This window comes from Chiloscyllium plagiosum, chromosome 12 (assembly GCF_004010195.1).
Source record: "Chiloscyllium plagiosum isolate BGI_BamShark_2017 chromosome 12, ASM401019v2, whole genome shotgun sequence".
Lineage (NCBI taxonomy): Eukaryota > Metazoa > Chordata > Chondrichthyes > Orectolobiformes > Hemiscylliidae > Chiloscyllium > Chiloscyllium plagiosum.
This window is the reverse complement of record NC_057721.1, coordinates 5,501,943-5,517,379: the sequence shown is the minus strand read 5'-3', so window position 1 is coordinate 5,517,379 and position 15,437 is coordinate 5,501,943. Positions and strand designations below refer to the sequence as shown.

The window sequence follows — 15,437 nt, the reverse complement described above, 5'->3', positions numbered from 1 at the left end:
ATGGTGGCTCAGCCATTAGCACTGCTCCCTCACAGCGAGGGGGATCTGGGTTCCACCCTCGGGTAACTGCCTGTGTGGAGTTTGCTTGTTGTCTCTGTGTCTGCGTAGGTTTCCTCCCACAGTCCAAAGATGGCCAACTCTCCTAGCCTGCACATATTAAATTGCGCATCGTGTCCAGGGTTGTGCAGGCTAGGTGGGTTGGCCATATTCAATTCTGGATTAGTGGTGCTGGAAGAGCACAGCAGTTCAGGCAGCATCCAAGGTTGCCCATCGTGTCCAGGGTTGTGCAGGCTAGGTGGGTTAGCCAGTGTATTGACCAGAGGAGTTGGCAGGTCATGTTGTGGTTAAACAGGTCATTGGTCAGGCCACGTTTAGAATGCTGTGTATAATTCTGGTTATCGCCCTTTTGTAGGAAGAATTTGTTAAACTGAAAACGGTATAGAAAAGATCCACAAGCATGTTGCGGGGGCTGGGTTTGAGCTATAGGGATAGGCTATTTTCTCTGGAGCATCAGGGGCTGAGGGGTGACCTTACAGAAGTTTATAAAACCGTGACAGCACGGACAAAGTGAATAGCCAAGGTCTCTTTCCCAGGGTAGGGGAGTCCAAAACTAGAGGGTGTAGGCTTACGGTGAGAGGGGAAAGATTTAAAAAGGGGGCCTAACGGGCAACTTTTTCACACATAAGTTGGTGCGTGTATGGAATGAGCTGCCAGAGGAAGCAGTGGAGGCTGGTACAATTACAACATTTAAAAAGTATCTGGATGGGTATATGAATAGGAAGGCTTTCGAGGGATATGAGCCAGATGCTGGTAAATGGGACTAGATTAATTTAAGATATCTGGTCGACATGGACAAGTTGGACTGAAGGGTCTGTTTCCGTGCTGTACATCTCTGTGACAAACATGCTGGACAGGAGAGAGTCTGTATAGACTTCCAAAAGGCTCTTTATCAAGTTCTGCAAAAGACGGTGTCACCCAGATTAAGAATAGATGGTACCTCTGTGGGACAGGTTGATAATTTGTTGTAAAATAGAAGATGGAAAGTACAGCAACAGGAAACGTTTACTGAATTGTGAGATACAAGATGGGTAGTTGGGAGCAGAAGTTATATACGGAACACAGACAGACCAAAAGAGAAGGCTGGATAGTGTTCAGAAGTCAAAGGTCATCCACTTCCAATTGAGTGCATCTCAAAATCTAACACAAAACTTCCCGATCCATCGAAGTTTACAGCTTCCTTCACCTCACAATATATTGCTTCTTTAATATGAACGCTGTACATTTCCAAAGGGAGATGGACCCTCAGGAAGTACTGCTACCATCTTCAGGACTGCTGTAGAAGGAGCAACAATGAGGATTAGATTCCCTACAGTGTGGAAACAGGCCCTTCAGCCCAACAAGTCCACACTGACCCCCGAAGAGCAACCCACCCAGACCCATTCCTCTACATTTACCCCTGACTAATGCACCTAACACTATAGGCAATTTAGTATGGTCAATTCACCTAAACTGCACATCTTTGGACAGTGGGAGGAAACCGGAGCACCCGGAGGAAACCCACGCAGACATGGGGAGAATGTGCAAACTCCACACAGACAGTCGCCCGAGGCGGGAATCAAACCTGGGACCCTGGCACTGTGAGGCAGCAGTGCTAACTGGTGAGCCACCATGTCACCCGGCACTAAGTATGAGTTCTGATGCTCTGTTGAGTTGTACCTGATTTGATGACATTTTTAGAATCAGGATCTTCGAGTTGAACGTCTGCAAAAGATGAATCAGTCACAGACGACTTGGCTTGTTCATCCTTCAAACTCTGTGCAATTTGCTGCAGAACAAACAACAATTATGAGAAAAGAATCAACAGCATTTTCAAACAACAGGAGCACCTAAAGCATATTGAACTTATGAAAAATATATTAACAACAATTCAGTCACACTCCTGTAATTCAACTTCTTAGAGTTAATTATTGCTACAATCTCCCCAGCCCAACTTGCTTCCAAGATCTGTGCAGTTTTCCAAATCACGCCTCATGTATATTCCCCCGCTCCCCATTCTAATGAATCCACAATTTCTGGCCATGGCTTCAGTTACTGAGATGCCAGGTTGTGAAACTGCCTTGCTAAAACTTTCCATTTTTGCCCCTGTGAAATGCACCTTAAATCTCGGTCTGTGCCTACTTTGTGATCAGTTACCCTAATTTCTCAAGGAACCTGACATTAAATGTTTTTTGATAATGCTCCTGTAAAGCACCCATTAAAGATGCTATGTAAAACAGTGGACAAACAATGAAGATTCAGGACAATCTTTCTTGATGTTCACATGAGCAGAACAGATTGTATAGACTAGTCTGGTAGGGGCTTAGTTGGTTGGTCGGTCGGCTCGTTTGACATGTAAACTTACACCAACAGCATGGGTTCAATTCCCACACTGATTGAGGTTACCATGAAGGACACTCCTTCTCAACCTCTCCCCTCACCTGAGGAATGGTGACCCTCAGGTTAAATTCACCACCAGTCATCTCCCTCTAATGACAGAGTAGCCCAATTGTACTATGGTGAACTATGTAATTCCTTGAGTACAGAATCTAATTGAGGGCTTTAAGGTGATTGAAGGATTTAAGTGGGTAGATAAAGAAAATGGAAAGTTTCAAAACTAAAGACTGAGAGGTTTACCCAACAAAAACCTATTAAGGCCTACAAAGCTAAGGCAAGTGTACAGAGTTAGGATACAAATCAGTCATGATTTCACTGAGTGACAGTGCAGGATTCAAAGGAGGGAATAATCTCCTGCTGTTCCTATCTTCTCATAAGGTATTACAATTTTTTAATCTTACCTCAGCCACTACTTCATTTAATCCAATGTCCGTATTAAATCTCTAACCTTTGTTTTTTTTTCTGTAAATCTATAACGATCAGTGAAACTGAAAATGATTTAAGGGCTTCTTGCAAGGACTGATGGGATCTTACAAGAAAAAAGAACTGAAGAAGCCAGTTTATCCAAATATTATGTAAAAGTACTGGAACTGATTGGAAGGAAGTCTTAGCCAAGGGAGCATGCATAGCATCAAGTGTTTGTACTCTTGAGAACAAACTAGAAGCTGCTAGATCAGTGAGGGACTGACCATTGTCGGTGGGGCTATATTTCCTCAGAAACTCAACATAAAACCTGTGTTTTTTTTTGTCCCCCTTGATATTCAATGGCATTATCATGACCAAATAATGCGTTATCAACATCCTGAGGATTATCATTATCCAGAAACTGAACTGAACCAGCCATATAAATGGTGTTGCTACGACAGCATGTCAGAGGCTAGGAATTCTGCATCAAGTGGCCCACTTCTTGCCTCTCTAGTGCCTGTCCACCATCTACAAGGTACAAGTCAGGGGCTCTGACAGCATTGAGCCTTCCCACCCTACCTGACACTCAACAGCCACTGCCTCACTGAATGCTGGAAGACAGGCTAAATAGGTTTGCACGAAATGTCAATTTTCCTGCTCCTTGGATGCTGCCTGACTTGCTGTGCTTTTCCAGCACCACTCTCATCTGGACTCTAATCTGCAGAACCCACTTTCGCCTAAGTAGGGTTGACCTTCAGTCATTTGGCACTGATGTAGCATGACCAGGTAGAGTTCCTGCGTACTCCTTATGACCTCTGAAAGTGGCATTCTGACAACATTTTTTTCTGTGCCCTGCATAAAGCAAAGTGCCCAAAAAGTGGGCGGGGGGATATCGGGGCAACATTTGGCGAGGTCTTTCAGGAGCCCAGTTACTCGTTTGCAAACAGGTCAATGATCACAGCTTGGGATATAATCCAATCCATGTAGACCCAGGTTAAATGTACAATAAATGGTTTTGTAATTAGGTAAGACTTATTTACCTCCATCATTTCCAGTTTGTCAGGGTAGGCCAGGTCCCCAGGTGCAGGCTTATAGCCCACAATGTCAGACTGAATATAGATGTGCGTCCTGTAGACGAGACGTTCTTGTACATCTTCCAGCATTTGCTTTGCCACTGCAGAAAAGGCACCCAACTGCTCCGCTGAAGGATGACAGAAACTAGAGGTTAGCATTCTGGAATGGCCAACTGGATTTTAAAAAATACAACCATTTTAAACCAAATCTTAGATTTGGTGCCTTAACACCAACTAGTCAGAGGTATATTGCATATGTAAAAGATATATCAAATCATCTGCAATTTGCTTACATGACATGGTCTGGCCTCAGGAACACAGCTCAGTTTCTAGAGATCTCCCGTACACCCCACCTACCATTGTTCTGCACATGATCCTCCAACATCTCATTTTTCAGAATTCCACACAGCTCCGACAGCGTCTCCAGGTGGTTGACATGAATGATGAGTGGTCGAAACACATCATACCATGACAGGCACAGCTTCTCCAGCAGCTCACTGTAGAAGCAGAAAGGACCGGGATCAGCGTCACAAAAATGATTCTCCAATTTCTTTCCAAAATAACACAACGCAAAAATTGAAATCACCCTTAATTGTTGGGCCAACCCGGTGATCACAGACTGAGTTTACAATTCTCAATTGACATCTCAGCATCGTTACAGTGCAGAAGGAAGCTACTCTTCCCATCATATCGACAATAGCTCTCTGAGCATTATAATTTAGTGCCAATTGCCTGCTTTTCTCCCATAAACCTTATATTTTATCAGTGTGTGGCAGGCTGTACACCAACGAAGTCAATCTGGGTGTTCTCGGACAGGAAACCCTGGATGAATCAGGACATATAGAACCTGCTGAAAACCAGGCATGAGGCCTTCAGATCAGGAGACCCACTCAAATAAGGAATCCAAATATGACCTTCACAGAGCCATTAGGACAGCCAAGGACCAATATCGATCCACACTAGAGACCCAAACAGACACCCGGCGACTATGGCAAGAACTGAATGACGTCACAGGTTCTAAAAAGAGACAGTGCAAGAAAGCAGACGATGACACATCCCTCCCAGATCGTCTCAACGCCTTCTATGCTTGCTTTGAGTAGAATTTCGGCAGAGAGGTAACACCTATTCCAACAAGTCCTGATGAGCCTATCCCAACTGTCACTGCGTCAGAGTCAGATCAGTTTTCCTTTGTGTGAATCCAAGGAAAGCGATGCCACTATTTTTGAACCATTCCAATTTGCCTATCGGACCAACAGATCCACGACAGATGCCATATCACTTGCCCTTCACTCCTCCCTAGAACATCTTGACACCAAGAACAGCTACGTAAGAATCCTACTCATTGACTACAGTTCAGCCTTTAACACTTTTGACTGATTGCTAAACTTCGTGATCTCGGACTAAGCCCCACCCTCTGTAACTGGATCCTCAGTTTCCTGACCCACGGGCCACAATCAGTGAAGACTGGGGACAATATTTCATCGTCACTAACATTCAACACTGGAGCCCTTCAGGGGTGTGTACTCAGCCCCCTACTGTACTCACTGTATACCCATGACAGCGTTGACAAATACCAGACTAATGCCATTTATAAGTTCGCTGATGACACCACCATAGTCAGCTGAATCAGACTACAGATGGGAGGTGGAAGACCTGGAAAAATGGTGCACTGAGAACAACATAGTTCTCAATGCCAGCAAAACCAAGGAACTCATTACTGACTTTCGGCGGGATGTTACTCATGCCCCCCTACACAGAGGTGGAACGAGTGGACAGTGTGAAGCTCCTGGAAGTGGTCACCCGCAACAAGCTTTCTTGGACTCTTCATGTGGTTACAAAGGCCCAACGTCTCTTCTTCCTCAGGCAGCTGAGGAAATTTGGCATGATGGCGAATACCCTTGCCAACTTTTATAGGTGCACCATGGAGAGCATTCTGGATGTGTCACTACCTGGTATGGCAACTGTACCATTCAAGATCGGAGACGGTTACAGAGAGTGGTGAACTCGGCCCGGACAATCACAAAGGCCAACCTCCCATCTGTAGAATCCATCTACCAGGCCCGCTGTCAAGGAAAGGCCGCCAACATTCTCAAAGATACATTCCATCCTGACAATTTTTTTTTTACAACCTCTACCATCGGGGAGAAGGTACAGAAGCCTGAACACATGCACCAACCAGTTTCATAACAATTTCTCCCCTCCTGTTGTTAGAATACTGAAAGAACTCTCAAACTCTTAACATTGGCCTGTACCTGTGTTTTTATTTTTGCTGCTGTTTACCTATTATTTACTATCTATGCTACTTAACTCTGTGATTTGCCTGTAAAGCTCACAATGCAAAGCTTTTCACTGTGCCTCGGTACACGTGACAATAAATCCAATTCAACTCACATTATTTAAATAGAAGCAATCATCCAATGCCCTCCAGCATCTTAACTGAACCTGTCTCTACCACACTTCCACTCTGCGCTCTAACTTTCACCTCGTCTTTAATGCTTTAGCAAAACACTTTATGGCTGGTGCACTCCAGTTCTTAATCTGGTTATAATTCTGAACAGCTTGCCTGTTTACATCCTGACAATCTTGAACATTTGTATCAATTCTCTCTCCAAGGAAAACAGTCCCATTCACTCCAATATTTCCCTTTGTCTGAAATGTTTTATCTCTGGAACAATTACTGTAAACACCTTCTGGACTCTCTCCAATGTGTTCACCTCCTTCCTATAGTGCAGTTCCCAGAACTGTACACAATACTCGAGCTGAGGTTTAATCAGTGCCTTGTTCATCCTAACTTCTTGTACTCTATGCACCTATATACTAAGCCGAGAATATTGTATGCTTTTATTAATTGCTCTACCTGTCCTGCAGCTTGTAATAACTTACATACATAGATACACTGATCTCTCCGCTCCTGCACCATGTTTTTGCGTTCTTTACACCAAACTACATCTTTTATACTTCTTTGAACTTCATTTGCTAACATTCTCCCCCGTTCCACGAATATGTCAATGTCCTTCTCAGAGTTTAAAATTCTCCTAAGTTTTGAGTTGCCCACAAACTTTGAACTTGTCACCTGTACGCCATGATCTAGATCATACATTTATCTGGGCCTGTGATGTTGTGGCAAAAGCAGTTTCAAAAGAGATCATTAACCTGATCCCTGTGAAACAAGTCGGTACTTGGTACGAAAACAGGATTGAAGGGTTCAGCTCAATGAAGAATACTTTCAGTCTTTAATTCACTTTATTGAGTTATCCGTGATTGCACACAACAAGCCCCAATTAGAGCCATCCTTTGATCATGTGAATTACTTTTATAAATTTAAAGAATAGATTTGGTGCAGTAATTGCCATTTAGCAAATACCTCTAATATGTGTTAGCAGTTAACAACTCACTGCAATAGTACAGCTTTAATGAAGGGTAATCAGCTGATGGGAGCTGCTTCAAGACCTGACATTGCATGAAATCAGCAAAACGTTTTAAAATCAATTATAATACAGGGGATTAACGAGGTGCAAGTAACTTTTTGAACTCCCTAAATTAGTCAGCATGTTTTTAAATACATGTTGAGCAATGCTTTTTGTATTTTTTTTGATTCATTCACTGGATGGGTTGCCATTTGTTGCCAATCCTAATTACCCAGTGGCTAGTTAAGAGTCAGCCACATTGCTGTGGGTCTGAAGTCATATGTAGGCTAGACCACATAGGATGGCAGTTTCATTCCCTAAAAGGACATTAAAACTAACTGTTATATAATGTCAAAAATAGTTAACACCATTTGTCCGCAGAAGAAAAATAAGCTGCTGTCCTAAAAAGTGTAGTGGCATAAATTGCAATTAACTATGAAAGAATTACAATGTTGAACATGCATTCTACAGAATACAGTACATTACCTTATTAATCATCCCTAGATCGACATTAACAAACCAGTACATTACCTTAGATTTCAATTTGCTTTCAATCAGTTTCATTGCAATAATGCAAAGCTTTTTATCCTGCACATTTTAAGCAAAATGTAAATGCAAGCTCCACATTATACAAACCTATTTTGCTTGCAACTTAAAGCACGTTATGTCTATACCTTCTTTCATTGATTAGACCTACCGGAGGATTACATGTCCAACCGCAAGAAAAAGGAGATCATGCAGTTCATTGATCTTTCTCCATCACACACCTTCTAGATTTCATTTTGCATCTTTCCAGTGAACCTTTAATCACAGGTTGTTCTAAGAACAAAGAAACTTTACATTCCAGGAACAGTCTGTTCAGCCCTCCAAGCCTGAGCCGATCCAAATTCACTGTCTAAACCTATCACCCAATTCCGAGGGATCTGTAGCCCTCTGCTCCCCACCTACTCATGCACCTTAAATGAATCTACCGTACCTGCCTCTACTACCTCTGCTGGCAACGCATTCCAGACACCTACCACCCTCTGTGAAAAGTACTTTCCACGTGTATCCCCCTTAAACTTTTCTCCTCTCACCTTGAACATATGACCTCTCGTTAATGAATCCCTCACCCTGGGAAAAAGCTTATCTCTATCCACCGCGTCCATACCCATCATGACTTTGTAGACCTCAATCAGGTTCCCCCTCAATCTCCTTTTTTCTAATGAAAACAATCCTAACCTACTCTACTTCTCTTCATAGCTAGCACCTTCCATACCAGGCAAATTCCTTGTAAACCTTCTCTGCACCCTCTCCAAAGCATCCACATCCTTTTGGTATTTGTGGTGACCAGAACTGCACACAGTATTCTAAACGCAGCCGAACCAAAGTCTTGTACAATTTTAACATGACCATACTCAATAGTCCATCCGAGCAAGCATACCATATGCCTTCTTGACCACTCTATCCACCTGTGCAGCCACCTTCAGGGTACAATGGACCTGAACTCCCAGATCTCTCTGCTCATCAGCTTTTCCCAAGTCTCTTCAGTTTAGAGTATAGTTTGGTCTAGAATTAGACCTTCCAAAATGGATCACCTCACACTTGCCTGGATTGAACTCCACCTGCCACTTCTCCTCCTAACTCTCCAAGTCTATCTATATTTTCCTGTATTCTTTGACAGTTCCTTATGCTTTCTGCTACTCCACCAATCTTCGTGCAAACTTACTGATCAGATCACCAATGACTTCTTCCAGATCACTTATGGATATCACAAACAACAATGGCCCCAATACTGACCCCTGTGAAACATCACTGGTCATCTTTATCCATTCGAGAAACTCCCTTCAACTATTAATCTGTCTCCTGTTGCTCAACCAGTTCTTTATCCACTTAGCTAGAACACCCTGCAAACCATGTGACTTCACTTTCTCCATTAGTTTACCATGGGGAACCTTATCAAACGCCTTACTAAAGTCCACGTATATGACATCTACAGCCCTTCCTTCATCTATCAACTTGGTCACTTCCTCAAAGAACTCTAAGTTGGTAAGGCACGATCTCCCCCTCAAAAAACATGTTGCCTATCACTGATCAGGCCATTCTCTTCCAAATATAAATAGATTCTATCCCTCAGTACCTTCTCCAGCAACTTTCCCACCACTGACGTCAGGCTCACTGGTCTGGAGTTACCTGGAGTATCCCTACTACCCTTCTTGAACAGGGGGACAACATTAGCAACTCTCCTGTCCTCTGGCACTTCACCTGTGTTTAAGGATGCTACAAAGATATCTGTCAGGGCACCAGCTATTTTCTCTTTCGCCTCCCTCAGCAACCTGGGATAAATACCATCTACCCACCTTAATATCCTTTAGCCTACCCAACACATCCTCCCTCCTTATGTCAATGTGATCCACAATAAACAAACTTCTATCTCTAAGTTCGACTCTCCCTCTCCTCAGTGAACACTGATGCAAAGTAATCATTGAGAATCTCCCCATTTTCTCAGGTTTGGCACACAGCCTTCCTTCATTATCCTTTAGTGGACCAATCCTTTCTCTAGTTACCTTCTTGGGATTCTCCTTAATTCTGCTCACTAAAGTTATTTCGTGACCCCTTTTAGTCCAATTGATTCCTCGTTTAAGATTGGTCCTACTCTCCCGATATTCCTCCAGGGCTCGTTCTGCTCTTAGCTGCCTGGACCTTATGTACGCTTCCCTTTTCCTCTTGGCTAGTCATACAATTTCTCCTGTCATCCACGGTTCATGAATCTTGCCTCTCCTATCCCTTGGTTTCAAAGAGACATGCCTATCCTGCACTATCTTCAAGGTAAAAACAAGGACTGCAGATGCTGGAAACCAGAGTCTAGATTAGAGTGGTGCTGGAAAAGCACAGCAGTTCAGGCAGCATCCAAGGAGCAGTAAAATCGACGTTTTGGGCAAAAGCCCTTCATTAGGAATACAGGAATAATGTATTCCTGATGAAGGCTTTTGACCGGAACGTCGATTTTACTGCTCCTCGGATGCTGCCTGAACTGCTGTGCTTTTCCAGCACCAGTCTAATCTAATCTAGAATCTGCACTATCTTCATCCTATCTTTGAAAGCCTCCCACATATCAAATGTGGACTTCCCTTCAAATAACTGCTCTCAATCCACATTTCCCAGCTCCTGCCTAATTTTGATATAATTGGCCTTGGCCCAGTTTAGTACTCTTCCCTTAGGACCACTCTTATTTTTGCCTACAAGTATTCTAAAACTTGTGGTCACTAGTCCCAAAGGAATCCCCCACTGCAACTTCTGTCACCTAGCCTGGCTCATTCCCCAACATCAGGTCCAATATGGCCCCTTCCCTAGTTGGACTATTGACATACTGCTCCAGAAAACTTTCCTGGATGCTCCTTACAAATTCTGCCCCATCCAGACCTCTAACACTAAGTGTATCCCAGTCAATGTTGGGAAAACTAAAATCTCCTATCACTACCACCCTGTTGCCTCTACATCTTTCTCTCTGAACATTCACTGGATCTTATAAGAACACTTCTGGAAAGGGCTTAACTTCAGCTTTTTGAATTTTGGTGTAAATCCAATCATGTGAAAGCCATGCCTATAAATATTTCCATCACAAATAAGGACCCACCATCTACTTTCTAGGGTTTTCTACATTTAAACACTATCCTTTTAGTAACACAGACTACGGTGCCAGTCAGACTGAAGAGAGGAACCACGGCAGCTGCAAAAGATGCCTCGGGTGGTGCTGAGCAGCTCAATGGTAAAACATGAAGTAATTGCCAACACAGTCACTTGCACACGGTCTGTCACTTCGGTTGATGGGCTTTAAGGAATGAACTAACCAGAGTAGGAGGTCAGTGTACCTGGGCCTACAATGATAGTTCTGCTGATTTACAATTCCTCTGAATTTATTTTAGCACAAACACTATTCCTGCAGATGTGTTTTTTTTAAGTTACTGTGCCTGGCTCTTCCCTACTTGCTATGCACAATGCACAGAAACTAGAAAGGAATGCAGCACACCTTTTTCAACTGATTCAATAAAGTCACTCAACATGAATGCAACAAATTGAAAAACTGTGATGATCAAGCGGATAACAAAACATGAATAACTTACTCCAGTTTGGGAGCTGGCTTTGTAAAAAATTCATTGTACAGCCGATGTTCATCCTGACACACTCGAACCAGAAAAGCACAGCCACTTCGAACCTGGAAAAGAATGATAAATCACTGCTTGATTGAAACACTAAAGTGGCCTGTCATATCACACTACTGAAGTTAACGCTAAAACCAACTTAGATACTGTAAATCTAGAGAATCTTTCCTTTTCATTATTACTTCCTGAAGCATCTCGGTAACTTTCTCTATGTTTAACATGCTATGCAAAAGAGCAGCATATAAAGATACAAGTAAAATATCGTGAAATCTGAAATAAAAGCAAAGTGCTGGTCTAGTGGCACCTGAGTAGAATGACACTTTCTGCAGAATTGGATTCTCTCTCCACAGATACTGCCAGACCAGAGTTTCTCCAGCACTTTGTGTTTTTACTTATTTTGGCAAATACAGCTATAATGCTATGGAGAAAGTGAGGAGTGCAGATGCTGGAAATCAGAGTCGATAGTACAGTGCTAGAAAAGCACAGCAGGTCAGGCAGCATCTGAGGAGCAGGAGAATCGAGCATAATGCCTTCATCAGGAATGAGACTTGTGGGCTGGGTGAGCTGAGAGATGATTGGGGGGGGGTAACCTGAGAATGCAATAGAAAGATGAAGGTGTGGACAAAGGTGATAGTCGGAGAGGAGGATGAACTGGATTGATGGTAAAGGTGATGGACAGATCAGGAGGGCAGTGCTGAGTTGGAGGCCTGGGACTGGAATAATGTGGAGGGAGGATAAATGAGGAAACTGTTGAAATCCACATTGATCCCGTGTGGTTGAGGGAGTGATTTTTGCGATCAGGCCGTAGCAGTTGAAGGCACAGTCAAGAAATTGTGAGATGATACAGTGGGGGCAATACGTAAGAGACCACAAATGGAGGGACACAGAGTTCTTGGAGGGTTAGTTATGAGGCTGGTGGAGGTAAAAGAATGGGGAGGGAGAAGTCACAATGAGACAAACGCAATAGTTTTAAATCGGAAAGGTGTAAGGAGGCAGAGGAGACAGGGTGCAGGAAATGAGGTTGGAAGCTTATTCTTCAACAGGATGCCATGGTTGCAAGTCTGTGGGCAAGTCACAGACAATTTGGGCAGTGAAATTGACCACTTTGAACTTTCCAAAATTTACAACCATGGGAAAATGCAGCTCATCATTTCTGGATATCAGAGAATCATTCCAGCAACGTTGAAGAGCTGAGAATGACAGTAGAAGAATGCCTTCAGCTTACACTTGGACCTTGCCCTTGAAAGTACTGCTAAATGCCAGGAAGTAATTTCAAAAAGATAATTATCTCGGGAGAAACAAATTGCAGAGGATGAAGCTATTGCACACATGATGGGGTGTATGGCATCCTCTGCGTTTAAACCACTTCAGAATAGAAAGGGAAGGTGGCCAAAAATATGGTGCGTAGATGGGAAAGGAAGTCACTGATGGAAAATGTTCTGACAATTGACTTTTAAAAAAATTTATTCTTAGTTTTATGGCATCGCTGGCTAGGCCAGTATTTATTGCCCAAGCCTAATTACCCAGAAAGCAGTTCACAGTCAACCACATTGCTGTGGGTCTGGAGTTACATGTAGGCCAGACCAGGTAAGGATGGTGGTTTCCTTCCCTAATGGACAATAGTGAACCAGATGGCGTTTCTCCCAAAGATGGATTCATGGTCATCAGCAGACTTCATTCTACTGATTTTGATGAAATTTAAACTCCAGCAGCTCCTGTGGTGGGATTTGAATCCGAGTCCCCAGAATATGACCTGGGTCTCTGGATAAACCTCTCTGGATAAACAGTCCAGCCGTAATACAACGAGGCCATCGCCTCGCCAAACTGATAGAAAGAGTGACACCAAGTAAACAAGAGGGAGGAGAGGAGCTACCTAAATGTGGGGTGGTCGTCTATATCATGGGCTGCAGAGCTGAAAAGGACAAGGAGGGACAATGTCCCACAGTTGGTGAAGATGTAATTTATGACACTGCTGGCAATACACTGTAGAATCATTGCTGTAATTTCAAATATAATGTGCTGGGTTTTGCAGTTCAGTTAAATGTACTCAAACTGGTCTGAATTATTGAAGTAATCTTTTGAACTGCAGCACAAAATGTTAAGCTATATCAATTACAGCAACATGCAACTCTGTTAGTACTGTAAAACAATAACTGCATTACACACTAACTTCCTTTGATTTACAACTTTACATAAATATAACTTTGTTCCTTTAGTTGCAACTTGCATTTATCAAAACAGGGCAGCATTAAAAGTACAGGTTTGTAACATAATTCCCAAAGTTGTTGAGTTCTGCACAATAGATGAGTTAATTCTTCTCAGGAGGTGCATGGAATGAGCTGCCAGAGGAAGTGGTGGAGGTGGGTACAATTAAACATTTAAAATACATTTGGACAAGTACAATAGCAAATAGCAACGGTTTAGAGTGTCTAGTCACGTATGGGTCAGCATGGACAAGTTGGGTTGAAGGGACGGTTTCTGTGCTGGATGTGTGTGAAATATGAGGACAAATGTTACCCAAGCTTGGCTTCATGCACCTCCGAGATAACATCAGGAATTCAATAACAGGTTAGCCAGTCCAGCTCAGTGGTTCAATGTTGAAAGATTGGAAGTTTGGGAAGCAGCAGCACAATCCAGTCTTGGCATTGCCGGTGATGCCATTTCAGTACATTGGACCACACAGCATGAGCACATGAGTTTACACAACATCGTCCACCCAGTGAGTTCCCATTCTCAGACAGACACTGGCACCAGGGAGGTGTGACAGGAGGAGGGGCACTCTGGTTACACTATCCTCCGACCTGATCAGATCAAGTCCAGACCAGAATGCCTTTAAGGCTCACCTTTTCTAAAACGGTGTACTTTATGAAGAGGATCGAGGAATGGTTAATGAATACACTTCAAATATTTCTTAGATGTCCTGGTAACTGACTCAAAACTAAATGAATAACAGTGGCATTAATTACAATGTATTAACTTTTCTGAACATGTGTACACATTTCCAACAACTGTTGTCTTTTTAGCTTACTAATGTTATTGGAGACCCATACCAGAGCACAGTGATCCCTGTTATTTTGGCTGGTCAGGTCAGCAATAGTAGAGGAGATGCTCGGACCTAGAAGCAGCTCCCTCTGATCTAAGTAGCACTGATGGATCTCGCTCAGTAGCTGTTGATACCTAGAGGAAGATTAGGTCTGCATTAAATTTACTGAAATTAATACAATAAAATCATAACCCGCCAGAACAAATCCATGCTATAAACGCTATTCAATTTCAAAAGTACATTTAGACTTTAAAACAGAGTCCATTTAAAGACAATATTGCACATTGAGAGAGTCTCCCTATGTAATTTGCACCATTTCTTGTGAGTATATTTGTATTGTAAGAGGCTGCTTCACACAAACAGCTAGTCAAGGAGTGACGGCTCTTTTACAGCAACTTCCCTGATCCTTTAATAGATTGGAAATTTCATAAACATTACATCTATAGAAATAGACTCAGAATCAAGGTTCAAGCATCAGGCTGTGATCGTGGGAGGTGAAGAGAGATAGAGAAGCACAGAAACAGGGATGCTGACAAGGACGCTTAGAGTCAGAGAGATGTACAGCATGGAAACAGACCCTTCGGTCCAACCTGTCCATGCCAACCAGATATCCCACCCCAATCTAGTCCCACCTGCCAGCACCCAGACCATATCCCTCCAAACCCTTCCTATTCATATACCCATCCAAATGCCTCTTAAATGTTGCAATTGTACCAGCCTCCATCACTTCCTCTGGCAGCTCATTCCATACATGTACCACCCTCTGTGTGAAAAAGTTGCCCCATAGGTCTCTTTTATATCTTTCCCCTCTCACCCTAAATCTTTGCTGTCTTGTTCTAGACTCCCTCACCCCAGAGAAAAGACTTTGTCTATTTATCCTATCCATGCCCCTCATAATTTTATAAACCTCTATAAAGTCACCCCTCAGCCTCCA

At 43.0% G+C, this 15,437-nt stretch overlaps 1 protein-coding gene across 1 annotated transcript in view; it reads right to left on the bottom strand.

The window, feature by feature from the left end:
- Positions 1–15,437, bottom strand: part of cog3 (component of oligomeric golgi complex 3) — a 65,471-nt gene that overhangs the window by 23,189 nt on the left and 26,845 nt on the right. The window contains exons 10-14 of the mRNA XM_043700324.1: positions 14,511–14,637; positions 11,422–11,513; positions 4,269–4,408; positions 3,879–4,039; positions 1,717–1,825 (exon numbers count right to left, since the gene is read on the bottom strand). Coding sequence (XP_043556259.1) covers positions 1,717–1,825; positions 3,879–4,039; positions 4,269–4,408; positions 11,422–11,513; positions 14,511–14,637 — 629 coding nt within the window. The remainder of the gene's footprint in view (positions 1–1,716; positions 1,826–3,878; positions 4,040–4,268; positions 4,409–11,421; positions 11,514–14,510; positions 14,638–15,437) is intronic.